Source organism: Oryx dammah, unplaced genomic scaffold, assembly GCF_014754425.2.
Source record: "Oryx dammah isolate SB20612 unplaced genomic scaffold, SCBI_Odam_1.1 HiC_scaffold_29, whole genome shotgun sequence".
NCBI classification, from domain to species: Eukaryota; Metazoa; Chordata; class Mammalia; order Artiodactyla; family Bovidae; genus Oryx; species Oryx dammah.
In genome coordinates, this window is record NW_024070213.1 from 6961124 (window position 1) to 6988057 (window position 26934).

Sequence of the window (26934 nt, forward strand, 5' to 3'; positions counted from 1 at the left end):
CCTGCCCGGGCCCCCTCCTGCCGCCCCGCAGATGGGAAGGGGCGGGGCCTGCGCCAAGCTGCTGGGCGGGGTTCTGAAGGGGAGGGCGGAGATTATGGCGCAAGGACCCGGAGTGAGGGAATGAGGCAGCTGGTCACGTGAGGGGCCTCGGTCAGAGTACCCAGCAGAGTCAAGGTTGAGACGGCCATGAGGGGAAAGCGGGCGGGTCCGGGGGATTGGCTCCGCCTCCAGAGCGCCGAGGAGCAAGGGATGAGGCGGTGATCACCACAGCCAGACCCAGTCTTGGCCGCTGCTTTGTCGCCCCGCTGCCCCGGAGTATGGCCTTGAATTGGTCCTGTCAGGAATCAAAATTAAAAGCGGGATTTTCCTACGCCCTTCCTGACCCAGGTCAGAAAACTGTTGCCCTTTGGAGAAAAAGTTTGAAATGATTCCTCACTTCTCCTGAGGAGAGCAGAACTCTCTTCCCCCAGAGATAGACTGAAATCAGAGCCAATTTTTTGTGAGGCAGCGTCCAGGAAATGGTGCAAGAGCTGGGTGAGGAGATCCAAGGGGGGATTTCGACCCTGAGTGAGTCCGTTCCAGCTTCAAGATGGAGAGAGCCTTTTGTCTCTGTGTCTCCCATCATACCTGCCCTGCTTCCTCCAAAGGGTGATTGTGAGGATCAGGTGATACATTTTATCAGAGTTGCTTTTAAGACTAAAATGTTGTGTGTTTGCTTATTTCCTTGAACTTCACCAATAGCCCCAGAGGTCTTCCAACAAAAGGATGTTAACATCTGGATTACCTACCATATATTTCATCAAATTTAAGATGTTGTCAGTTATAAAATAGGGGTTTCCCAGGTGGCTCAGAAGTAAAGACAGCCTACCAAGCAGGAGACACTGGTTTGATCGCTGAGTCAGGAAGATACCCTGGAGAAGGAAATGGCAAGCCACTTGAATATTCTTGCCTGGGAAATCTGGACAGAGGAGCCTGGTGGGCTACAGACCATGGGGTCGTGAAGAGTCAGATACAACTTAGCAACTAAACAACAGTTATAAAATGCACCATTTTAAAGTGTAACTCTAAGGGGCAAAAGCTGCTAAATCTACTGACATCTGTTGTAAGATGTATCCTGATTTCAGAAATATGTGTATACATATATTTTTAATTATGACTACCATAGGAATGGTGTGAAGCAGTGGAACAGACATCGCGCATTGCTTTCTAGGTCCTGTCCTGCATTGTTAACTAAGTATATAACCTTGGGCAAGATGATCATGCTTCCTAGCCTTGTTTTCTTATCTGTTTGAAGAAAGAACTAGAAGAACTCTTAGGTTTCTTTCAGCTGTAATATTTTATGTTTGCCAAGAAAAGAAAGAAAGTGAAGTCGCTCAGTCGTGTCCGACTCTTTGCGATCCCATGGACTGTAGTCTACTAGGCTTCTCTGTCCATGGGATTTTCCAGGCAACAGTACTAGAGTAGATTGCCATTTCCTTCTCCAGGGGATCTTCCTGGCCCAGGGATCGAACCCAGGTCTCCTGCATTGCAGGCAGACGCTTTACCCTCTGAGCCACCAGGGAAGCCCAACTATCTCTCAAATCTTCTCGCTTTTCCTCTCCTTGTGGCTCTAGTTCTGGCCCTCATCATTTAACTTGAATGACTCCAAGAGCACACTGACCTTGCTTCCTCTAGTCTTGACCCCTACCATTCATTTATACCTTGAGATCATCATACAGAACGTTGAGGATCCAAACACAATTGCATATAGTTGTTGTATTCAAATTCAGAGAAACAATGTGCAGGTAGAGTTGTGTTATTTGCTGGCTATAGAAGACAGTGTAAACCGCATAGACAGGAAGGACTGACTTCAGTTCAAAAAAGATAAGAGAAAAGCTAGTGCTTTAAGTTTAAATTCTTAACTCTTAAAAAGTCTTCAGTGCAAAATAGGCAGGTTTCTAGCAAGATGGATCCACTCCTCTCACAGATTTGGTTTTATGCCTTTGGAAAAAGGAGAAGGGAGAGCTCGGAAATTAATTGAATGAAAATAAGCATTGTTTCCATTGGAGGAAACAGGCTACATAGAGTACCACATCCCTCAAGGTCGTGTGAAAGATCTATAACTTATTTTGGATACAAAATTCCAGGCAACCAATTTCTTGCCAACTGAAGATGAACAAAAATTTTCCATCTCTAATTTCTGTGTCTGCTTGTTACCAACATGGTACTATCTCACCCTCCACATGAGTGAAATGATGTAGTAGCTAATTTGGCCAAGAATCGAGGAGCACAAATAAAACACAGTTCAGACAGTTATTGTTCAAACAGCAATGTTTAGTTGTACAACACATAAAGTCTAGCAACATTTACACAACCAGTTTGAGTGTCTGTTGGCTTACTTTCAATTGGGAAAATTAACCGTAATGTCACCAAAAGGTTGGCTGGGACTGGTAATACATTTAAGAAATGGGTCGTTCTTGCATCCCCTAGGCTTGGGCCTCTTGCTCCATCAGGACTTGGTTGTAGATGAATGGCCCACAAGTCACCAGCCTTTGAGCAAGTTGTGTCCAGGTGGAAGTGGTCGGGCAGTGGGCAACGGGTAATCCATAAAGACTCAGTGCAGGGGTGGGCAGTGGCAGCCAACATTCGCAAACATTCATGCATCTGATGCGAGGGCTTTGCCCTCCACTGGGGATTTTCCCCCAGCCTACAGTGACCGACTGTGGCCAGGCTAATTCATTACTCACATTAATGGAGTGGGGGAGGGGTGAGGTGTAGGAGTAGCTAGGGTAGGTGGGAAAAGATTCCCTCTTATTGCTAAGTGGACAGAAGGGTGCTTTTCTTCCTAGAGTTCACATCTCGTGAGCTTCTGGAATTTGGTATGTGTGTTTAGTTCTTATTTAAAATTTAAGGATAAGGAAGTCAACTCCAGGAATGTCTCTTCAGGAAAACCACCATTCCTAAATGGCTGCTATATGGGGTAGGGAGGGTGTGTGGCTGCACTCTGGGCCAGTCACCAGTGGTGATTTTTTTTTAAAAGTGATCCTAGCCCTTGCTCCCCCCCATCTGGAGTGACCCATCCTTACAAATAAGCTTTAAGCAATGAAGGAGACACCCTTGTCCCACGTTGGGGCTCACACAGCTGACGTCAACAAATCCGACAAGCAGAAAAGTTGCTTTCTTGACCCTTTAAGGAAGTCAAGAGCAGCTCATGCAGATGAATGGACAGGGAGCAACGCCATATCCCTTGGAGATGGTTACAAGTAGCTGATATGGGTTTGCAAGGGCAGAAGAAGCTCTTGGTGAGTTCTTTCACCCTACAGATGGGCTAGGACCGGCTGACACAGACGATGGAGGAGGGCAGTGCTGGCGGGAACTCCATTCCACTGGGAGGAGAGGGGTGGTGTGGATAAATGGAAGCAGCAACTGTCCTAAAGAGGCAGCTGGCCGCCCCCATCTGCTGAGGGCTGAGAGGGGCTGTGGTGGTGGGCCCGACACACACAGCGCTAAAGAGCGCATGGCCCTGCAGCAAGAAGAGCTGAGCGGAATGGAGGGAGGAGCAGCGCCTGGAATGGCCTTCATTCGGCAGTGGGGCAGGGGGTGGCTGGCACGGGTGGAAGGACAGTGCCCAGGAGGCCTTCTCCCTGCAGGGGGGTTGAGAACGGTTGAGGGTGTGGAGACCGGCAGCTGACAGCAGGCATACAGAACAGCTCCTCCAGGGAGGCTGAGACCACGGTTGAGGATCCCCAGGCATCATTCTCCTATTCTCTTCCTCGGCCTCGCCAGGGCCCCCCATGCCCACCCCAGACCTTCCCTGTGAGGCCAAGGTGTCCAGTCCCATGTCTTCGTATAAGCCAGAGGTCCCTCTTCTGTTGAAACTAAGCAACCTCTGGACTCTAACCCTGCGCTGTTCTGCTCTGACTGGTGCCTAACCTGAGACAACTGTGTGGGTGAAGGAAGATGGGGGTTGGAATGGTAATGAGCTTCCAGGAAAGATTGGAGACCATGAGTTAGGGGCCACTAGCAATCTGATCACCCACCTCTTTCTCCTGGTCTGCTGAATCTTGGTCTTAAGTCTATATGTTTTCCTAGCACCTGAGTGATAAGGGCCTATAAATGCTGGGATTTGTAGAAGGCCAGTAAAACACCTCGGGTTGGACCAGGAGATGAAACAGGAGGTTGTAAGAGGTCACTGTAAACTGTATCAATTTTTCCCCTTGCCTGAGGCTAAATTGTTTCCCCAGCTTGAAATTTCAGCCACCTTACAGACTAAAGGAGAAAGAGTAACTTGTGTCAAACAACATGGAAAATATATGCATTAATAAATACAGGGCTGAAGGGGAAGGCAAGAAAAGGCTACTTGTAGGCTTGTGTCATTGGGCATGTCTACAGGGGTGAGGAAGAGGAAGTGCAGAAAGCTGAGAAAGACAGACAAAAATGCAAGTAGCTTCAACACGAGAAAGAGAATAGAAGAGAAGGAGAGGGAGGTCAAGTATATACAAGAAGGAGGAGAAACAGAAGCCAGCTTCAAGGAGGAAGAATCCTGATGGACAGAAGGGAGATGAGGTTCAAAACTGTCTCTGAAGCCAAACAACCAAGAAAGACAAACACTGTATATTGTTCGTGATACTTCTTTAGACTCAGTTCTGCTAGGACCTGACACCTAAAACAAAGGTTGTCTCACTTGACCAGCACATGTGTTTCTTTAACCAGACACTGGGAACCACATAGCTCCCTGTGTCCTGTCCTTTGCAAGGCTGCCCACAAGCTCAGGGCCGTTTTCATCGCTCGACTGCAGAAACTGTGTTTCCCATGCTTCTCACAGATCTGATTTCCCTTGTAATCTCCTTTTGTACTGTCCTGTGATTTTACTGGGGATGTTAAGTGGCCTAAAGTCACTTTTGGAAGTAACCTGGCCATAAATCCTAAATATAGAAGTGCAGCTCAAGTGGATTAGGCTAAAAGGAAATGAAAGAAGTCAGAGGGGGCAGGACAAAGGAAGGAGGGAAAGGGAAGAAAGAGAGAAGAGGGGAGCAGAGGAGAGTGAGGCAGGGGGCTGGGGGTGGGATATGTGGAAAGCAGCAGTCTGCGACAGAGACAGGTGGTAGCTTCTGGACAGTGAATGCCACAGAGACCGAAGGGTGGAGCTCTCTCCTCCACTTGTAGGCACTAATTCTGCAGGAGCCCAGCACTGGCCGACTTCTCTGCTCTCCCCAATCTTTCTTTTCCCCAAAAGTCCTAGCCTCACAACAGACCACCCCGGGCTTACAGGGAGGTTAAGTCCTCAACTCCCCCCGCCCCACCATCCCAGGTCAAGCTCCACAGACCGTCTTTGGAGAATCTCTGCGGTCCCTGCTCACAGGTGGGTTCAGAGATAAGAAAGCGTTACCTGAGGCTCACCTGCTCCCATCATTTTTAAATGAAGCCTCCCCCAGACCTCTTGAGTGAGGCACACGGCCTTGTTCTGGGACACAAGGAAAGGAGACAGATAATGGACAGCCATGGAGGAACCAAGCTTACTAGGAACTTTCCAGGGAGGCAGTATAAATACCTCAGCCCTGCACAGGCGCACACACATACACACACATGCACGCACACACACATACACACACATGCACGCACACACACATACACACTCTCTATCTCTCGTACACAAACCACACACACACACACACTGTAGACAAGATGCTCCACAATTACCAGACAGGCCTGTGGGACAGAATAGAAAGGAAGAAGGTGGTGGGTGGTGGTCTGAGGATGTGTGTGTGTGGGGAAGTGGGTATGTGTGATGATATGGAGAAAGGGCCGTCATGGGTTACTGCCGTGGCCTTCCTCTGTGTCCACGCTCACCGGAGGGAGGCCTCCATTGTCATTAAGACGCTTGGCCCTGTAGGTCTCGTAGTGGATGTTGTGTGTCACTTCCTTGAGGTCCTGGAGGTGCGTCCTGAAGGACACAGGGCAAGAGAAAGAGGGATGATTAGGGGCAGGACGAGGGAAAGAGGACCCACGTCTGCGGTCAACACATGGCTTCCAGGGTCTGGACCCAGTGACTGGGACCAGAGAGCCAATGACACCTCTTGAGCCCCTTGTCCTTCAAGATGGGAGTGGGGACTGCGGCAGAAGCTCTGTCAGAGGGACCTGGGGACCGACGAAATGGATCTGAACAAGTGGCCTCTGGACCCCAAATAATTAAACCTGCCATCAAATGGGAGGGGTGCGTCTTACCTGATGACAAAGTCTCGAAGCAGGGCAAACTCACAGTGGTTGAGGTTTTCCACTGTGAACAAACAAAACAAAAACAGGTGGTCATTCGCTAATACAGATACCAGCAGGTGAATTTCTCTACAGGTCATGGACTGAGCCATGGGCCGGGAGTTTGTCACCTTCCAGAGGTGTGCTCATCTTGGCACTTGACTGCGCTGGGTTTTACTCATTGAACAAGGATTCATGAAGCAGCGACAAGGGCACAGAACTATTCTAGACTCTGTGGAATAATAGCTCATAGGTAGTATTATATTCCCCATTTTATAGGAAAAGAAACGAATACACACGGAGTCTAAGAAACTTGCCCAAGGCCGAAGACACAATTTCCATCTTTAAGGAGCTTATAATCTGATTGGAAGACAGTAAACACACAGAGAGAATAATCGAGCCATCTTAAAAAGGTCAGGATGGCTTGATAAATCTAATTCAATACAGATCAAGTGCCTACTATTTGCAAATCACTTGACAAAGATGATGGAAGCTGAAGAGAATTAAGTCATGAGCGCTCTTTCTCATAGTCTATGGGTAGGACAGATGTTCTTATAATTTCATTCAATTGATGAGAAAAATGCTATTTAAAAAAAATCCCAACAAAAGATAGAAAAATAAGAGACAACATGATATAATGGGATAAACTTGGTTTTGAAATCAAAATATCCAGGTCTAAAATCCAGGCTTCACCACTAATAAGTCATGTGATCTTGGGCAGGACACTTAACCTGAGATCCAAGTGCCTCAGCGAGGATGATCTGAGAAGAGGGCTTCCATCCCTACCCTGCCCCCCTCCGAGGGTATCATGATGAATTCATCACCGAAGTGATTCTCTGAGAGCTCTCAGAATCACTGTGACCTTCTCAAGGTCACATCATTCCTAATAAAATGAAAATGGCAACATCTGAACAACCCTTCAGCAGCTTTTCAGATCATGCTTCCTTTCATGTGAAAACCTTTCTCTGGTTTTTCTGATCCTTATTAATCTCTCCATGTTCTGAACTCCTTTGACCCTCAAGCTAGTACCTCCCAGTCAGGTGCTAAATCCATCTTTTATTGCTTCCTGCTCATGAGTCTCAGCTTCTCAATTAGACTGTAAGCCCCTTACGGCAGGGTCTGGCTGGCTCTGGCTGGCATTCATTTTATATCTTGCATCCTAGGACTGTGCCTTGACCTATAGATGCTTAATTAATAAGCATAATTGACTGGCAACCAGTTCTTCAAGAAGATGCATTGAATTACCTTCAATGATGCCCCAGGGAGTTTTTCTGCCGAGGACCCGCTTGCCATTCACTTGGTACTCCTTGTCACTTCCCACCACAGCGAAAGGCATGCTCTCCTGCTGACAAAGCAGACACCCGCGCATGTCATCCTTCTACTCTTTGCGCCTCCAAGGGTAGGATGGCATACAGTCCTGGGCCTCTAACCTTGAACTGCACATTTCTGAAGCTCATTCAGTGATCCCACTGATGGCAGAAGCCAGGCTCTTGTCTCTTAAAAAGAGCACTGGACTGGGAGTCTGAAGTCCCAGGGTCCCAGACCTGATTGCTCCCCTGCCTGGCTGGTTAACCTCAGTAAATCAGCTTTCCCACAACTGGCAAATGCTTTGTACTCTTTAGCCCTTTTAACAGGGTTTGGTTTGATTTGGAACAACTCTGTGAGCTAGCCAAGAAAGACAGACCTCTTAGACAACACCCACCCAATGGACAGCCAAAGTAATCAGTTTTACACGGTCTCCCGCACTGGCAGAGGCCCATGCCTGCTGCCCTGCCAGAGTTCAAAGGCCACTTTCTGATGTACCTAGGCTCCTCTGCTCCAGCAGGCGTCTGTTCCCAAGTTGATCTGCCTGGTGTGTACTGTTACTGCATTTTGATAAATTAACCATTATATAAGCTGAGGACATATCAGTGTGGAGATCTGTTTCTCTGAAAATGGGATGTTTCAGAAAGACTTGATAAAGATGAGTTCCTTTTGCATTAAGAGTGGATTTAGCAGGACTTCCCTGGTGGTCCAGTGGTTAAGAATCTGCCTTTCAATGCAAGGGACATGAGTTTGATCCCTGGTCAGGAAACTAAGATCCCACATGCCACAGGGCCCAAGCTCCTCAACTAGGGAGCCTGCATGCTGCAAATTACAGAACCGATGTGCTCTGGCCCCAACTAAAGAGGAGCCCCAAAACTGCAATGAAAAGCCTGCATGTCACAACCAAGACTAGACATAGTGAAAAATGTATTTTTTTAAAAGCACTGAATTTTAAAAAAGAGTGGACTTATCTCCAAAGAGGAGGCCTTGTCTCTATATAAAAAGAACATTTAATGAACACGATGTGTTTTTGATATTTTAATAATTCAGTAAAACATCTATTTTAAAACATTTAAGATTTGTATGCTTCATTTCTAAAATGATTTCTTCAGTTGATTTTTTCAATGAACTACCTGTCTCAACTACATCAGGTGAGGGTTACCTAGGTTACCACACTTGATGGAGACGGAGACTCAAGGCCTAAGTGAGGGATTTGTCCCAGGTTACAGTGATTAAAAGACGCTTACTCCTTGGAAGAAAAGTTATGACCAACCTAGATAGCATATTCAAATGCAGAGACATTACTTTGCCGACTAAGGTCCATCTAGTCAAGGCTATGGTTTTTCCTGTGGTCATGTATGGATGTGAGAGTTGGACTGTGAGGAAGGCTGAGCGCCGAAGAATTGATGCTTTTGAACTGTGGTGTTGGAGAAGACTCTTGAGAGTCCCTTGGACTGCAAGGAGATCCAACCAGTCCATTCTGAAGGAGATCAGCCCTGGGATTTCTTTGGAGGGAATGATGCTGAAGCTGAAACTCCAGTACTTTGGCCACCTCATGCGAAGAGTTGACTCATTGGAAAAGACCCTGATGCTGGGAGGGACTGGGGACAGGAGAAGGGGACGACCGAGGATGAGATGGCTGGATGGCATCACGGACTCGATGGACGTGAGTTTGAGTGAACTCCGGGAGATGGTGATGGACAGGGAGGCCTGGCATGCTGCGATTCATGGGGTCGCAAAGAGTCGGACACAACTGAGTGACTGAACTGAACTGACTGACTGACAGTGATTAGTGGAAAAGCCCAGACTAGAACCCAGGATTCTGATGAGGAATCACAGAACAGTGGAAGTTTAGAATTGAGAGGGATCTCAGAAATCATAAAGGTCAAGGGTTTCCCAGCCAGGTTTCATGAAGCCTTAAGATTCCCAGGAAACACCTCAGGGGCTGCTCAGAAGTTAGGGTTGAAAAGACCCTGATGCTGGGAAAGATTGAAGGCAGGAGGAGAAGCGGACAGTAGAGGATGAGATGGCTGGATGGCATCATCAACTCAATGCATGAATTTGAGCAAATTCTTCTGGGAGACGGCGAAGGACAGGGAAGTCTTGCGTGCTGCAGTCCACGGGATCGCAAAGAGTTGGACACGACTGAGTGACCGAACAACAACATACTGGAGTCTGTCTGACACTTAGCTTTTTAGAAAGGGTTCTTCCAGGGGAGCAAAAGAGCCAATAAGCCACTCATCTAGCCTGATCTCTGAATTTTAAAGACGGAGAAACTGAGGAGGAGCTCTGCCTGAAGCTTTTTCTGCCTATATCCTTCCATCACCGCATACTCTGGTTTTGCTTGGCCTGGTGGGGGAACCAGCAGCTTCTGTTGGCTCTGGGGATGAACAGGAGAATTTGGCTTTCTGGGTGCAGGGTTCACAGTTGCAGCGAGGGCCCCCAGTCCTCTTCCTCTCCCATGCCACTTCTGGTCTGGGTCAGGCAAGGTGGGGCAGGGAGTTTGGAAAGGGGAAAGCAGGAGGGAAAACAGAAGTGGTACATGATACATATCCCAGGGGGACCAATGTGGGCATCTATGTGATGAAGAGTCCTAGGCACCTACCCGGATTTTGTCATTCTCTGTCTTGTCCTCCAAATCCTCATCAAATTCCTTCTGGGGGTAGAATTCAATGCCATTCACTTCAAGCTCCTTTCGAACCTAGAGGCGGGTGGGAGAAGCATGGTAGCCAAACGTCAGGATAGAGAGAGGGCTACGTGTGTGTGTGCATGCTTGTGCAAATGTGTGCATACTGAAGCCAGAGGGGTAAATGGCAGTCATCTTTGAACTCTGAGGCCCTGGGCAGCAGGAGGATCCTGAATGAATGGGAGCCCCAGCCCTACAGTTACCACTGCCCACCACAGCCTGCCACGAGGAAGAATCCGGGGGTGCAGTCTGTTCCTCTCAGGGTGTGTAAGATCAGGATCCAGACAAGCGGGACCTCTGAGAACAGACTCCATGGGGGCAGTGCTCACGCCATACTTGTTTCACTCCTCTTGGCAGGGAAGACAGATCCAGCTCGCCACCCCCAGCCTCTCCCCATTTGTCCTCTTTCAAAGCTCAGCTTAAGTCTCCTCCTCTAGGAAGCCACCAGTGCTTTTCAATAATCTCCTTGATGAAGTTTCTTAAAGGCAGCAAACGTCTTTATACTTCTCCGGCACTTTCCCAACCCAGTCCCCTGTGTCCAGCACAGGACAGAGCTTATGGAAAATAACGATAAAGACCAGTGGGTGGTTGATTAATTAGTCTCGTCCTTCAAGCAGCCTAACAGTGCGGAGTGGTTTCTCACGTTGGAGGTGATTTATGCATTTAGTGGTGTTTGCAGGTAAGTTGCGAGAAGGCTGGAGCCGCACTAACTTCTCTTCTCCACCAGCCTCGCCTCTCTAACAGTTGAGTAGGAGCCAGGTGGGAAGTGGGGTAGGAGGTGGGTATAGTATTAGAGGATAGATGAGGGCTTGGACCAGAAGGGGAGAGGCAAGCATGGGGACAGGAAAAGGAGGAGGGGCCTTCTCACCCTTTGCTTGAATTCAGACTTCTCCTCCAGGGTCATGGTGTCAGCCTTAGCAATGACGGGGATGATGTTCACAACTTTGCTGAGGTGTTTCATGAACTCCAGGTCGAGAGGTCGCAAGCTGGGGCCCAGAGGAGGTGGAGCGTCAGAGCCACCATGCCCTCCCCCACTCAGCTACTGCCACCACCCCAGGGGCACCTTGGGACAGGAGGACTGGGCTGGGAACTGGCTGAGGTAGCCACCATCTCCTGTCTGCAGAACAGAACTCAACTCTCTACCCACACATGCTCCACCAACTCCCTTTCTCTCTCCCTCGGCTCTGGGGCATATCTTGGCTTTCTTTAAGCCCCACTCAAACCACTCCTTCCCGACACCTTTTCTGACCTGAGATTTCTTTCTCCTGGGAACAGCCGTGGACTGTTGTCCCTACCCATGCATCCTCGGGTCATGGTTATATGTGTGTCTATTCTGCCTATGGGGCAGCACTTTTGGACAGGCCTCCCCCCAGTCCCCAAGTATTCCTGCGGGGGTCCAGCTGGGGCCTGGCCCCTCCCCTCCCCGAGGGCCTCTGGACTCTGGGGCCCTGATCTGGCTGTAGTTTGAAGTCTACCAGACATTTAAGTCAGGCTGCCTGCTGGCCTGCTCTGACCTTGGGTCCAAGCTCTAGGGAGGGATAAACACTAACTTTCCTGCCGAGTTCCTGAGCTGCACAGTTGAAAACCTGCTGAACGTCTGGCTTCTTCAAAACTGGGGGCCTGCCGTGCTTGTGCCATCATCTCAAGAATGAAATTCTTGCCTAGTCACTGGGCTCAGGGACAGTTAGGAGACCTCCCCAGCAGGAAGGTGGCCTGCTTGTCCATTTGGATGGCTCCATTCTCCAGGGGCACTCCGTATCTTCAGCCTTGCCTGATACTCACAACCAGAGTTCCCGGCATGCCCGATGGTTGTCAGCCTTCATTGCTGGACACCTGGCTCCTCTTGCTGGGCTGGCCACCCTCCAAATACCTACAGTTGGGTCCCCCCTCCCCACCTCCACCTGAACACCAGCCCCAATCCAGTAGCCTGGGCCCTTCCCATCTCATCCTTCTTGCTGCCCCTGACCCCAGGCCTCTGCATAGCATGTATCTGTTGAACAAACGAGGAACCCTTTGCTCACAGCAACCAACTTCTGTCAGCTGGCACAGCAGTACTATGGTGCTAACACACCGATGGGCAGCATGGGGGCTGATGGTGAGCTTCTCTCTCCTGTCAAGGATCTCTGGGGGACTCCCAGGGCCATGACTATGTGGGGGCCCACCTGACCTCCCCAGCTGAGTCTAGATATCGCTCATTCACTATAGGTTGGGATCAAATGATGCAAACCAGAGGCAGGTGCGGGGACGGGGGCAGGCCTGGCACATACGAGTGTCCGGTCGGGGAGATGAAGTAGAGGCAGCAGTGGACACGAGTGTCAGGGATGCGTTTCTTCCTGGCGATGTTCACCTCCTCCTTCAGGAACTTCTCGTACTGCTCGTTGATATACTTCTCAATGGGCTCCCAGCTGGAGGAGGGGGGAAGAAAGCAAATGGAGGCCCAGAAGGACACGACCTGGGAGCTCCTCTCACCAGGGTCAGGAGGCAGCCTCTCACCTCCACCTCACTCCCTGCCTCCCAAGGGCTCTCGGTAACCTGTTGACTATTCTCTCTCAGCCCCCATGGGTGGCTTTCCCTGTTAGCAAGGGCAGAACTCCTCTGGGGTCTGAGTCCTCTGATTGGCCTATGGGAACCTGCAGAACCCCACCCTACTCCTGACAGCGGTGCACTTTCCCCACATCCATCACTTACTAGCTGGGCCACTCTGGGGAAGTGTCTGCCCTTCTCTGAAGCTCTTTTCTTATAAGTGAAAAGAGAGTAACAACAGGTGCCTGGAGAGAGTCATGTAAGAATTAGGACAGAGGTATAATACTGAACGGGGCTTCCCTGGTGGCTCAGTGGTAAAGAGTCCTCCTGCAATGCAAGAGATGCAGGTTCAATCCCTGGGTCAGGAAGATCCCCTGGAGAAGGAAATGGCCACCCGTTCTAGTATTCTTGCCTGGGAAATCCCATGGACAGAGGAATTTGACGGGCTATAGTCCAAGGGGTTGCAAAGAGTCGGACACGACTGAGGGACTAAACGACAACAACATAGTTCTGAACCGAGAAATGGCGCAGAGGAAGCACTCAAGCCTGGCGCTATAATAATCATAGCATAAACACAAGCATATAATAACCCCAGCGCAACAATTCACCCTTATCATGCTGTTGCTATAATAGTAACCTTTCCCTGTCTAGGAGTGTGTGGACAGCCAGAGAAGAAGGTGACCAGCCACTTTCTGAGATCAACACAGCAGATTCCAAGGTGTGTTGTGGAGAGGCCCTGTCTGGCTGGGGCAGCCCCAGGCTCCCTCACAGAGGCACAGCTGTCTTCACCCCTGTCTGGGAGCAAACTTCCGCCCAGAGCCTTCTGTAAAGCAAGGAGTGTCACTTGCCATCTGGTTTTACAAGGATTAAGTCATTAGCCACTGCAGTCACTGACCTATAATATATCCTGGAAGGAATTTGGGACAAAGAACAAGTTAAGGCTCTCTGTGCTTTGGGGAAACAGGCCCTTCAATAGTTGTATTTCAGGAAAAAAAATTTTGGACCCAAATTCTTACACTTTCCCTGACTTAGAAAAGCACTAAAATCATTAACAGAGATCTCTGTTCCTCTTGACTGGCAGTAGCTGAGATGTATGCCTGGCTGCACGTATCCCCAGTCAAAAAGCACACATATACTGGCCTCTGCCCAGCTTTTCAGAGCAGGTCCTCTGAGCCATCTGGGAGGCTGACTCAGGCTACAGTCCTCAGTGCGTGCGTGCGTGCTCAGTTGCTAAGTCGTGCCGACTCTTTGTGACCCCAAGGACTGCAGCCCTCCAGGCTCCTCTGTCCATGGGATTCTCCAGGCAAGAATACTGGAGTGGGCTGCCATTCCCTTTTCCAGGGGATCTTCCCGACCCAGGGACTGAATCTGCGTCTCTTGTGTCTCCTGCATTGGCAGGCAGACTGCATACCTCTGAGCCGCTTGGGGAGCCCTCAGTAAGAGAGTGAGTAAGACCCGACTTAGAACTCTTACATTGTGCTGCTGCTTCTTTTTTCTTTTTTTTGGCTGCACCATGAGGCAGGCACTGTGCGTTCTGTTCACAGCCGACACTTCCATCCTCACCTGGGCAGTGTGCTTCCCCCATTTTGGCTGGACGCTGGATCCCCAGAGGCTCTCTCATGGAAACCACCCTCCCCCGTTTCCCTCCCGCCCTCTCTTTGTCCAGGTGGCCAACATCTGGCCCTCAGGCCAAGCTATCTGCCACAACCTCCAGGTCTGCCTGGGTTTGCACCCCAGCTGCCCCTGCTCCATTGCTCCAGCTCCTGACCCACTCCCATCTCCAGGCAATGCCTCAGCTGACATTCCCTCTGCTCTGTCCTCCTCTATCCTCACGCCCGAGCCCCATTTGGTCCTCTCCACTTGCTTCCTGACAACCCCCCTCCCCTCTTTCAGCAAGTCTTGCCATTTTAGCCCTCAGCATGGAAGGCACAGATGGTCCTCCGTTTGAGTGAATCTGCTCTACATTCAGTGTCTGCCTTGCAGTCTTTAGGATGGAGGTATCATACACGGGCAGACATACCAGTTTTCATTGTTGATCTGGTCTCCAAAGCCCGGGGTGTCAATGACAGTCAGCTTCATCTTGACACCACCTTCCTCGATCACTGGGGAGTGAACAGAAAAGGCACCCGGGGAGTCACTCCTCTAGCTGATGCCAGGTGCCCCACTGCCTACCAGCTGGGGGAGACCTGGGCTCCTTACTTCTACAGGACCAATGATTGGAAAAATCAAGTTCAGGGTCCTCAACACTTCAACACCTTTGTTCATGCCGTTCCCTGCACCTGGAATGCCCTCTTTACCCCTCTGTCTGTCTAAATTTACTCAGTCTTGGGACTTCTCTGGTGGGCCAGTGGCTAAGACTCCATGCTCCCAATGCAGGGAGGCCCAGGTTCAACTCTTGGTCGGGAACTAGGGTTGCAGACGTGAACACTTTGCATGCTGCAAAGAGTTCTCGTGCCCCACTGAAGATCCCTCATGCTGTAACTAAGACCTGGCACAGCCAAAAAAAAAAAAGAGTATTTTTTTAAATAGAAAAGAAAAAAATCCACCAGGCTTTATCATCCCACTCAAGTCCTACTTCATTCGTCTCTAATTCCCACACCCCCTTTTCTGGACTTACAGTCGAAAGACCTGGCTCCATCTTGTTCAAGGGCTTAATTCTATTCCATCTTCAGGTTGTCTTTCATTTGTCTCATCCCCCAGATGCCCCATTCTTCCCCTTTTCTGGCAGAGGCCCTTGGGACAATGCCCATCAGGGTCCCTGCTGGGTCCTCACCATGCCCAATAGCTTTGATCTCCACTGTCTTGGGAATCTTCTCCTCCCGGTTCCAGCTGGAGGCCTTGCGGCTCACTTGGGATTTGAAGAGGGTGTTGACCAGTGTTGACTTGCCCAGTCCACTCTGACCTGCAGCAAGACAGGAAGGGGATGAGAAGGCAGGGAGACTCCAGGCCCCGCTCCCAAGCCTAGCATCTCTCCCCTGAGCTTACAGAATTCTAGAGCTGTGATCCAAGTCCTTGACTGACCACTCGCTGGAGAGACTAGAGGCTGAGCAGGGAGAGCGAGTGGGTGGGAATGCTTTCCTACTTGCTGGTGAAGGACCTGGGGAAACATCAGTTGAACTGCACATTCTCTCCTTCCGGAGCCCTGGGAGCGCTGGGAAAGGGGCAACCTCTGCACTTGTGTACTGGTTTTCTGTTTCATTTTTGCTTGACCTGAGTCTTTAGTCTTTAATCACACTTAAAGATGGAATTACTTTGCATACTGACATTGCGCTTCTGAAGAAGATTTCATTCCAAGGAAGAGCTCCACAACTAAAAGCTAGGTGAAAACCACTGGTCTGAGCAGAGTGTTTCTCAAACACGCACAAGAATCACAGGATAATAAAGAAGGCTGAGTGAAGAATCAATGCTTTTGAATTGTGGCTCTGGAAAAGACTCTTGAGAGTCCCTTGGGCTGCAAGGAGATCCAACCAAACAAACCCAAAGGAAATCAACCTTGAATATTTACTGGAAGGACTGATGCTAAAGCTGAAACTCCAATACTTTGGCCACCTGATGCAAAGAGCCGACTCATTGGAAAAGACCCCGATGCCGGGAAAAGAAGGCAAAAAAGAAGGGAGTGATAGAGGATGAGATGGTTAGATAGCATCACTGACTCAATGGACATGAATTTGAGCAAACTCTGGGAGATAGTGACGGACAGGGGAACCTGGTGTGCTGCAGTCCATGGGGCTGCAAAGAGTAAGACCTGGCTTAGCGACTGAACAACAAAGATGCCACATGGGAAGTGGTAAGAGATGAGTGGAGAAGTAGTACCAGGCCAGGCTAGGAATTCAAACCCTTAGATTTATGAAATATTGTTAAGTAGGATGGGTGACGATGAGTTTTGCCACGTAGAAAAATTATTCAGTCACTGGTAGACAATGGATTGAAGAAGACAGAGAACCAGGAGAAAAATAAGTAATGTCATCATGCACGCTATCTAGTCTAGCCAATATTTTTTAGAGCAAGATATTCCAGATGATTTACACTCTGGCCCAGACGTATGAGCAGCTCTGAGTCAGGTCGACGTGGTAACCCAGGGTAGTAGCAGGGTGCTGGCAGTGGAGATGGAGAGGGTAGACAGACTGGAAGAGATATTTGTGAGGTAAAATTGACAGTATTTAGTGACTGACTGGATTGGGGGATAAAGCAGGAGGAAGAAGGATGATTCCCAGACCCCAGTTTCAGCAACTGAGAAAATCTGTCAGTGCGATCAAAGGCAAAGGTCCCTTCCTGCTCTTACATTCTGTGGTCCAGTGACTCTACTTAGTGACCAATGTCCTGAAAATTCTCTTCAAGCTTGAAAGCACTATCAAAGATCAGAAAGAAGACCACCTTTCCTCTGACCCTCCCCCAACTCTTGAAGGTGGGGGAGAACAAGGGTGATGCTCTCAAGCCTTGAGCACAGCTATAAGGCTGCCTGTGTACAGAGAGGGAGGTGATAGGGCCAGGTGGACCATCACCATTCACACCTCCCACCCTCAGATCAGCCAGCCTTGTGGGAAGAAAGGAGTAAGGCCTTTGTGATCAGCACGCTGAGATCTTTCCCCTGACGAAGAGCTCGTTCTAGAGAAGCCAGGGTTGAGGCCATCCTAAAGAAAGAAGTGGGATCCTAAAGGGCGCTGCCTGCCACCAGGGTCTCCAGGGAGCGCAAGGCCTCCTTACCGACCACCATGATGTTGAAGTCGAAGCCGGTCTTCATGGTCTTCTTGCGCATCTGCTCGATGATGGTGTCGATGCCGATGTAGCCCAGCAGGTTGGGGTTGATGCCCACGGGCTTCATGGGCACTGCCGGCTTAGGCCTGGGCTCAGGCACCAGCTCTGACATGGCTGTGTCCGTCCTGGTCTCTGGGAGCCCTGCAAAGCCAAGGTGGGAGGGGAGGGCTGAGGTCACATGGACACCACAGTATTAGTCTCTGGATACACAATCATACAGAATTAGGCCTGGATGGGACTGTGGATGTCCTCCAGTACAAGTCTCCCATCTCATAGATGTGGACACTGAGGCCTAGGGGTGGGAGGCGGTGGTAAGGGCTCGCCTGAGAACACAGAACAAGTCAGATGGAAAATCTGGACCAGTACCCAGACCCTCCAGTTGCTGGGGTACTTTCAAATGCACCTCGCTGCCCCAAAGCACCACATCCGTGTCTCTATCCCAGGGGTTTCTTCGCCTTGGCACTGTTGACATGCTAGGTCAGATAATTAGAGTAGGGAGCTGTCCTGGGCATTGGAGTCCGTTTAGTGGCATCCCTGGCCTCTACTGGACGCCTGTGCATGCTTAGTCACTCAGTCGGGTCTGACTCTCTGCGACCCTTCAGACTGTAGCCCACCAGGCTCTTCTGTCCATGGTATTTTTCAGGCAAGAATACTGGACTGGGTTGTCATTTCCTTATGCTGGTACTAGCTCCCAATTTAATGACCAAAAGCATTTTCAGACTATGCCAGATGTTGGCTGGCACTGCCAACAGTTGAGGAGCACTGACCTAAGAGATGTCTGGGGTTATTCCAACCTGAGTCCTGCCTCACCCAAATAAAGGGCAAAGCAAAGACCTTTTAGGATTCTGGACCTAATGTCTATTGACTGCCTGTCTCTGCCCTAGCTGCTTTGTCTTTTAGAAACCCATGGGTCTGGGGCTTCCCCGGTGGTCCAGTGGTTAAGAATCTGCCTTGCAATGCAGAGCATGCAGGTTTGATCCCTGGTAGGGGAACTAAGATCCCACATACTGAGGAACAGGTAAGCCCGTGCACTGCAAATAGAGTCCGTGAGCTACAACGCAAGATCCAGCGTGCCACAACTAAGGCCTGATGCAACAAAATAATCTTTTTAAAGAAAGAAGCACATGGGGCTATCTCAACTCAGCAGAGCGAGCATCAGTCGTGTCTCCCAGTCTGTGTCCCCTCTGTTCCATGAGCACTGGTGCAAAGTAGGGGTCTCTGTGCCCTGAGGATCCCCAGACAGCCTCCACGCCTTATTATCATGTTTTAAGTCATTTATTGCTTTCAAATTTTTTGTTCGGCTGCACCGCACAGCATTCAGGACCTTAGTTCCTTTACCAGGCATCAAACCCATGCCACCCGCAGTGGACATAAGGAGTCTTAACCACTGGACCACCAGGGAAGTCCTCTCCAAGCCTTAGTTTTAAATCTGAAGAGGAGTAAGTCTCCCCCACGGACCAATGAGGAGAGGATGAGGCCCAAGTAGGGGCAGTCACAGGCCTACGATGACATGACACACTGTGTTCTTGGCGTGGTGGGTAACACGAGAAAGGAGAGCCTGAGATCACAGCCCTTCCCCAGTGGAGAAAGGCAAACACCCTTCTGGGTCTGGCACATCATGGGCACGCTCATACACTTGAGAAATCTGTGTTCCCCCATCAGGGCACTGCCCCTCCAGGGTGGGGTTCAGGACATGGCATCTCCACTTCCCTCCCCCTAAGACGGGTGTGTGTGGTGACATGGGAAGGGCCTGGCTCTGTGACTTGCCTTCTCTGTGGCCTCGGGTGAACCGCCTGCCCCCATGCACCCGCCTCCTCTTCTGTAAACTTCTCAGGATAGTGATGAAGGCTGCAGGGAGCCCGCAAGTGAGACGCACCCCCACTCTGCCTCACTGCTGCAAACCCTCTTGGTCCTGCCCCTTCTCAATTCCCAGTCAGGAGGGGGAATGAAGTGGTGCATGTGAAAGCACTTGTTAAAGGGAGGTGCCTGAGATGCTAATTACCCAGCGCAGTCACTGGACTCCATGCTCTCTGGAGGCCCCCTTCCGGCCTGGCCATTCTAGAATCCTATGGCTCCTGGTTACCACCCTGCAAGGTCTCCGGCTCACAGGGAGAAGTGATGGAGCAGCAGATGGGAAAGACAGAGAGGGCACAGGAGCCTCCCTCCCCCGCCCCCGAAGCCAGCCAGGAGTCTGTTCTCGTTCCCCCACCACCTGGTCCTTTCCCTGGTCCTGGCATGACTCTCCTCTCTCTCTCCACTGGAAACCGTTCTTTCCTTGTCATCCGCGGGCACAGCCAAATCTGACGGAGTCTCGGGACCTCCCCAGGGCCTGGCGTGGTTCCCTCCTGCTTCCCAGGAAGTTGTTGCCAGCCAGGCGGCTCCAGAAGGCACCCAGATTGGCTCGGGCCTGAAGCAGCTGACTATCAGCAGCCTGGCCTGCCCCTCCACTCCGCACGTGGTTCCCAGGCCCAACTCAGCACACCTGCACTGGGGCCAAAGCCCTGATTGCCCTGTCCAGCTGCCCGCCAGGCCAGTCCTCTCCATCCCCCGGATGCCTCTATGGCCAGCCCACTGGGTCTTCACAACCACTGTTGTGAGATGGAGCCATCTGTGTACACGTGTGTGTTTTGGGGGGGCAGGGTCTTACTCTACAGACCTGGAAAATGAGTCTGGTGTTTATTTATTTATTTATGAGTCCTTGCCTCATACTGTCTGGTGAGGAGACCTCCAGAGCACAGGGCGTACGCAGCTCCAAAGTTAAACTCTGTAGCTCCCTCCTCTGCCCCTGCAGCCCCTCCAGGTCGGGCCATGCCAGCTCCAGACGGGCAGCTGGCCCATCCTTGACTCCCAGGCGGATGGCCTCCGGGAGCCTCAGTGTTCTCCTCAGGAAGACAGGGACAGTCCTGACCTCACTGGGTTGCTTTGATGCTTACAGAAAAGTGTGGGCATAAACCTGGCAGTGAACACATGCCAGTTGCCACCCTTCTTCAGGGCAGGAGCCATGTCTTATGGATTTCTGTGCACCAATGTACCTAGTATAACAAGGCACTCAGCAATGAATGAATGGATGCAAGCCTCACTCAGTAATGAATGAATGGATGCAAGCCTCACTGCAAGGCTGATGTTACTCAGAGCCATCACCTTTCTCCTCCTTTGGATGCTGCTCCCTTGGTGGAGCAGCTGACCTCCAACCCAGCAAATGGCTCTTGGGTGGGCCCCAGGCTCGGAGATAGACTCTGTTATGAGACCTTCTCCCCACTCCACAACAGGGATTGGAGGAGGGGCTCCCCAGGGGTGGGGAAGAGCTAGGGATGGGCTCACAGCCGGATGTAACTCAAATATGCCATCCTGCCTACATGGTTCCTGGGGCTCCTTCTGAGCTCCCAGCTTTCTCGGGGCCCTGCCTGCAGCACCTCCTGCTGGGAGCCACCTGCCTCAACCGTGCTCCGGGGAAAGACCCTGTCCATCCCCAGCTCAGCTCTGGCTTAGTCCCCACAGAACAGGCTACCCCCTGCCCCGCCCCCACCTCCCTGCCAAGCAAGAGCCCTGGTGCTTTCTCTTACAGGGAAATGAACGGGCTTTGTCTTTGTCCGGCCTAGGGACCCCACCCCTCTGCTGGGAAGGTGGCCGCAAAGGGAGGGGACCTTTCCAGAATAGCACCTGCCTTCCTGGCTTCGTGGGGATTCAGGGGGTGGGGAGGCTCTTCCTTCCGGAGCCGGAGATCATTCCCAACCCCCAGACCCCAGCAATCTTTAAGACTCCACCCCCACCCGCAGAGGCAATTTCAGTCCACCCCTAGCTCCAGCCCCTGGCTCTCAGCGGAGAAATCACAAAAGATATCTTAGTACTTTCCCATTCGCAGAAGCAAAGGGCGCTGAGATATATACCCCTTCCTCCATCCCAGTCCTCTGGAGACCAACGAGTTCCCTTGGAGACCACCAGCTGGTGCCTGTCTCAGCGTGCGCCCGCCCGCCGCTGTGTGTGGGGGAAGGGGTCCGTGTGTCAGCGCACAGGTCTCTGAGCCCGGCTGTAGATGGTCCCGATACCTGTGCGTGGTGTGCGTGTGTGCACGTCTTAGTGTGCTCCAGCGCGCATCGCGGTGCCCGCTTGCGTGTTCGGGGGTCTCCGTGCCTCTCCGCCTTCCCGTCTGTGCATTTCTCCAGGCTTGGGCATCTTGGGAAGTGTGCCACCGTGTGTGTGTCCGTGCACATATGTCACCGTGCGTGGGCTCCTCCGCTCATCAACCCTCCCCCGGTAGCATCTCCAGCTGGGCCGGCAGGGGCCGCAGCCTCCGCCTCCCGGCGTGCGCCGATGGCCCGGCCGGCCTCCTTACCTTTGGACATGAATCCTCCTTTGTCTCCGTTTCCTCCGGGAAGATGCTCAAGGGCGCGGGGCTGCAAGGCTGAGCGGGACGCGGGCTCCTCCTGGGCCGAGAAGCCCCTGCAGCCGGGCCTCGCCCTTCGGCGTTCTCCGCCCACCCGCCCGGCCCGCGGCCCGGCCGCGCCGCCCCAGCGCCCCGCGCCGCCGCGCCCGCCCGAGACTTCGACTCCGTGGCTCGGCGCCGCGCTGCCCCTGCCCGCGCGCACCGATGCCGCCGCCGCCGCCGCCACCCGCACCACGTGACCCGCGCGCCGCCCGCCCCGCCGAGGGCCCCTCCCCCTCCCACGGCGTCGGCGCCCGCACGCGGGAGCGCGGGCACCCAGCGCCGGCTGAGCTGGGGCGCTGGGCCTCGCAGGCTCGAGATGCCGGGCGGGGGGCGGCGCCCCGATCCCATCCCGCCGCCTGGATCCCTCTCCCGGCCTCTGACTCTCTAAGGCTGGGGTGGGGCGGGGGCGCGGGGGACCGGTGACAGCTGCGAGATGCGGTGCGCTAGCGTGAGTCACGCGGTGGTTGGGATGTTGGGCTGATTCCGTGGGGTTCTGCCCAGGCGTGGGTGCCGGTAGAACCCTGCCTGATTCAGGAGCCCGGGTTCCAGGCCTGGCTCTGGGATGACGAGCCCTATGACCTTGAACTGGTCAGGAACTTTCTTTCCTGGGCCTCAATTTATGGGTCAGAAAAAAAAATCTTTCTTGCATTTAATCCACATGAATGGATAGCATATTGCCAGGCCAGGTGGACATAGGAATGAGGACCATGATTTATATCCTCAAAGAGCTCTGGGTCTGGTGGGGTAAGACAGAAAGCTGGACCGTCCTAACACGGGGAGTGGGGTGTGCACAGGGAAACTGTGGGTGCAGGGAGGTGGGCACTCTGGGAAGAGGGGGTTTGTAGGATTTCTTGGAGGGGGTGCGGGCCAAGATGAAAGGCAAATGTAGGTGGGCGGGAAGAAGGGAAATCGTTCCATGGAGAGAGGAGGGCTGCAGTGAGACCAGAAGTGAGAGCTGCCTGGTGCTGCGGGCAACATAGCTCCTGCGCGCAAGGAAGCAGGGAAAATTCCAGACGGATACAGAGCTAAGAGGCTGGAGAAGTCCACAGCCTTGGGAGTCAAGCTAAGGAGCTGGACTTTAAAAGAAGATAATGGTGAGTCACCAACAGCTGTTAAGCAGAAAGGGCTCCCATGAGATGAGTCCCTTATCTCATGCCAGTTGAAGGGGGAGGGTGGCCTCGCAGGGTCAGAGGGATGGAAAGAAAGGGACACAGAGCCTAGGACTGAGGAGGCTGGGCCACAGAGTTGGAATCAGACTGACTGGGATGAAGGAGAGAAGAGGAGGATGCCTGGGTCTCTAGTGGGGTGGGGCCTGAAGCTCTGGGAGTGATATCAGGGAAGGCAGAAGTCAGGAAGAAAAGGGCTGCCTCTGGACCTGCCTGGGAGCTGTCTGGGCGGAGGGGTCAGGCAGGCCGCTGGCTGTCCACACCTGCATTTCGGAAGAGAGGGCTGGGCTGAAGATGGAGAGAGAGCTGGGGTCCTGGAGGAGGGAAGACGAGAGCCTGAGTGGGCTCCCCCAGACTGAGTGTGTAGAGTACAGTGGGAAGGAGGCTGACAACCCCCAACCCCAGGTAAGCCACAGGGCCAGATGCTTTCTGAGCATCTGTTCCAGACCCAGAATCTCTGAGCCTTTGAAAGGTTGGGAATGAGACTGCCAGAAGAATTCCAATCGCTAGGTCCCTGTTACCTTGCATGAATGCATGCTAAGTCGCTTCAGTCGTGTCCGTCTCTTTGAGACATCTATGGACTATAGTCCACCAGGCTCCTCTGCCCAGGGGATTCTCCAGGCTCCTCTGCCCATGGAGTGGGTTGCCATGCCCTCCTCCAGGGGATCTTCCCATCCCAGGGATCAAACCCGAGTCTCTTATTGCACATCTCCTGCGCTGAAGCAGGTTCTTTACCACTACTGCCGCTTTAGACATGTCAACTATATATTTAGGCAAGTCACAGCCTCATGAAGACCAAAGGAACTTCTGGCCGTTGTGTTGACCTGTTTATAGTTCGTGTAGGACTTCCAACATACAAATTTCCAACTCACCCTTTAGGACTACAGCGCTGGGGCTAGGGAACCAAGAGAGAATTCCAGGTAAGACACCTTTTAAGCAACAGCTATCAGAGCTTCCCCCCAGTGGCTAAGACTCCGAGCTCCCAAAGCAAGGGTTCTGGGTTTGGTCTCTGGTTAAGGAACTAGATCCCACATGCTGCAACTAAGAGTTAAAATCTATAACTAAGAGTTAAAATCTTCCCTCCCAGGACTTCCCTGGTGGTCCAGAGGTTCAAAATCCACCTTCCAATGCAGGGAACACGGGTTAGATCCCTGGTCAGGGAAGTAAGATCCCACAAGTTGCATGTGCCACAACTAAGACCCAGCACAGCCAGATAAATAAACTAAATGCATAGATATTAAAATAAATGGCATTCTCACCTTAAAAAAAATCTTCCCTCTCTTTCCAGATCTAGCCAAGCATAACCTCTCTCCAGGCCCTTACACCCCTGCCCGCCCACCCTCAGCAGCCCAGTGCCTCCCCAGCCCAGCTCTTTGCGTTTACCTTTGGTTTCTCTGGCCCGGCCCAGCTCTGCGGCCCAGTCCGTAGCAGCGTCTGCTGTAGGGTGGCCCAGGGCTGCGTCTGTGCTTCGGCTCAGCATTGATGGCTGGGTGGCAACGTCTGATGTCGCCAGGTTGATGACACTGTCCAGTGTGGTCTCACCAGCAGCCGGGTCTGGGGTGACTGGCACAGCTGGACCCATGGCTATGACCAACCTGCTTATATCCAGAGCCGGAGAATTCGTAGTCACGCCCAGCTTGGCTGTGTTCGCCAGCACGACTGTGTCCGGCCTGGCCGTGCCCCGCTTGACTGGATCTGGGGCTGCCCGTTCCATGGCTGCACCCCCTGTGGTGGACTCTGGCTTGGCTCTGCCCTCTGTGGCTATGGCTTTGCCCACCTTGTCCGGGTCTGGACTTACCGAGGCCGTGCCCCTGCCAGCCTTGCTTGTGCCTTCTGTGGCCACATCCACGGCAGAGCCCAGGGTGGCATCCAGATCCGGGGCCTCAGTGCCTGTGGCCAGTCTGGGTGGATTTGCTGTGGCCAAGTTGACGGTCAGGCCGGGTCTGTCGGTGGTCCTTGTGGATAAATGGCTGGCTGTGCGTGGCCTCGTATCCAGAGCAGCCAAGTCCATGGCCATCGCGGGCCCTGTGGTAGGGGAGGCCCTTTGGAGATGGAGCCGGGGTCTCGGGATACCCCTGGACCGGGGTTTGCCTCTTCCTGGAGAAGCTCTGGCAGGAATGTGTGCAGTCACTGGGATGGGGTGCCTTGGACCCACTGAGCCCAGCCCCGCAGGACCTGGTGGACTCGGAGCCAAGCGGGACTGGAATGGTAGGGTCAGGTACGAGCTCACCAGGGGCTTCTCCGCTGTGGGCATCCTGCTGGGTTTGGCCAGACCTGGGTTCCCTGGGCCCTCGAAGTGGACCCTGTCCCCTGGCGCTAGGGTCACTGATGATGAGCCAACTGTGGGCAGCCTCCTTCCTCCGTGGGTGGCCGCCTCCCTGCCCGGGCTGGACAGCTCTTCCCAGTGAGAAGGCAGGGGGCCCAGGGGCCGTGCCTGGCTGTGCGGATGGACTGTTAAAGAGATGGAACTGAATTTCCTAGATGCCAGGCTCTTGCCAGTCTCCTGGGAGGACTTGTTCCAGGCCCTCGCTCCAAGGCCCGGCCGGCTGGAAGCCTGTGGGATGTGGCTTGGGGAGAAAGCATCCAGATGGAAGGTCTTCCTGAGAACAGGGATGAGAGGCGACACCCCGCTGGGGAGCTTAGAGGGGCGGGCTGGGCGGCCCAGCAGGTGGCTGCGGGAGGAGTTTCCGGGGCTGGGGGCCCCACGCGGCTGCATCTCAAAGTCGTGGTCCATCCAGGTCTTCCACCTTCCCCTGATCAACAGAGCAAAGGGGCAAAGCAGGGGTGAGGCGGTGGAGCCTGGAGGTGCCGGCCCTCCCCAACCTGCCCAGCTGCTAGTCCTCCTCTGAAGGGGCCTTGTTAGGAGGGAGCGGTCAGGTCCTCAGTGGGGTACACGCACCCCTTCCTACAGCTCCCACCACGTCATGCCTACACACGTCTCACACACACACACCTACCTGGACACCAGGTGAAGGTGACACCCAGTGAGCAGGCTGTCTGGCGTGATGGATGAAACCTCTCTCTTTACCTGGGCCCCTGTCTCTGTGGACAACTCTGTGGAGGTCACATATACATGTCTGAGGACCCCAGGGGAAGACAGTGGTTATTGGAGGCCTGTCTGCCTCTTCCATAAGGGGCCAGAGGACTCTGGGTTCCCACCCACAGCCCCCAAAATAGGAATGCCAGCGTCCATGTAGGAGGCTGAGAGATGACCCCTTTGGCTTGGGAACAGGGTAAGATCTGGGGCTCCTCCCAGAACCAGGGAAGAGCCCTAGGCTGCCTCCTGCTGGAGCCGAAGTGGGAGCCGAAGTGGAACTGGAGCTGAAGAAGGCCCTGGACGAGGGGAGGCTTGGGGGGTGCAGAAGTAACAAGCGTTCATGGGGGACTCGTTTGGTGAACGCACCTCTGTCCCCGCCCCTGGGGACCTGTGGTCCCCAGAGTCGCAGCGAAGCAGGCCGAGCTACATTAGAGGTGAGCCCTGTGGTGGAAGCATTAACTCAGCCTTTGGGGTTCAAGGGGGGAGGCTGACCTGGGGCTGGGGGAATTCATACGGAGGGCCCAAGGGCGAGAAGACATGGCGTCTTTGTGAAAACCCTCTGTGGGGCTTCCAGGCTGTGTCTGGGGGAGGGGGAGACCAGGCTGCAGGTGTGCTGGGACCCAGGCCAGGCCACCACGATGCTCGGGCCCTGGGAGGGGAGCTGGTGGGATCTTGCAGGTGGTCACTCTGCGGCTATGTGGCAGAGAGACCGGGGGAACAGAGGAGGAGGCAAAAAGGGAGTCCTCTGGTGTCTGATGGTATGCTTTCACGGCCGTGGCCCCAGTTCAATCCGACTGGGGGGAAC

General features: G+C 52.8%; 1 protein-coding gene across 4 annotated transcripts; it reads right to left on the reverse strand.

Annotated features, from left to right (window-relative positions):
• Positions 1-2292: 2292 nt before the first annotated feature.
• Positions 2293-26713, reverse strand: SEPTIN3 (septin 3). 4 transcript variants are annotated; one of them, XM_040233189.1, is made up of 11 exons: positions 24476-26713; positions 17450-17641; positions 15519-15647; positions 14766-14847; positions 12490-12627; positions 11091-11208; positions 10142-10237; positions 7477-7576; positions 6205-6256; positions 5830-5923; positions 2293-3623 (listed from the first exon to the last, which is right to left on the reverse strand). In XM_040233189.1, the coding sequence occupies exons 1-11, from the start codon at positions 25824-25826 to the stop codon at positions 3558-3560; spliced, it is 2418 nt and encodes an 805-aa protein (XP_040089123.1). In that variant the 5' UTR covers positions 25827-26713; the 3' UTR covers positions 2293-3557. The 4 variants fall into 4 exon arrangements, with proteins under 4 accessions (XP_040089123.1, XP_040089121.1, XP_040089120.1 ...); XM_040233187.1 differs by lacking the exon at positions 24476-26713 and adding an exon at positions 21834-21959 and having other exon boundaries at positions 7477-7573; XM_040233186.1 differs by lacking the exon at positions 24476-26713 and adding an exon at positions 21834-21959.
• Positions 26714-26934: the final 221 nt, after the last annotated feature.

What these genes read in the sequence shown, in the direction of transcription:
- SEPTIN3 (XM_040233189.1), bottom strand. Translation starts at nt 25,826, where the DNA reads ATGGACCACGACTTTGAGATGCAGCCGCGTGGGGCCCCCAGCCCCGGA. An exon ending in CCGGGCCAGAGAAACCAAAG is followed by an intron (nt 17,642 to 24,475) that starts GTAAACGCAAAG and finishes TTGGCTTTGCAG; the next exon opens with GGCTCCCAGAGACCAGGACG. An exon ending in CAGATCAACAATGAAAACTG is followed by an intron (nt 12,628 to 14,765) that starts GTATGTCTGCCC and finishes CCCCTCCTCCAG; the next exon opens with CTGGGAGCCCATTGAGAAGT.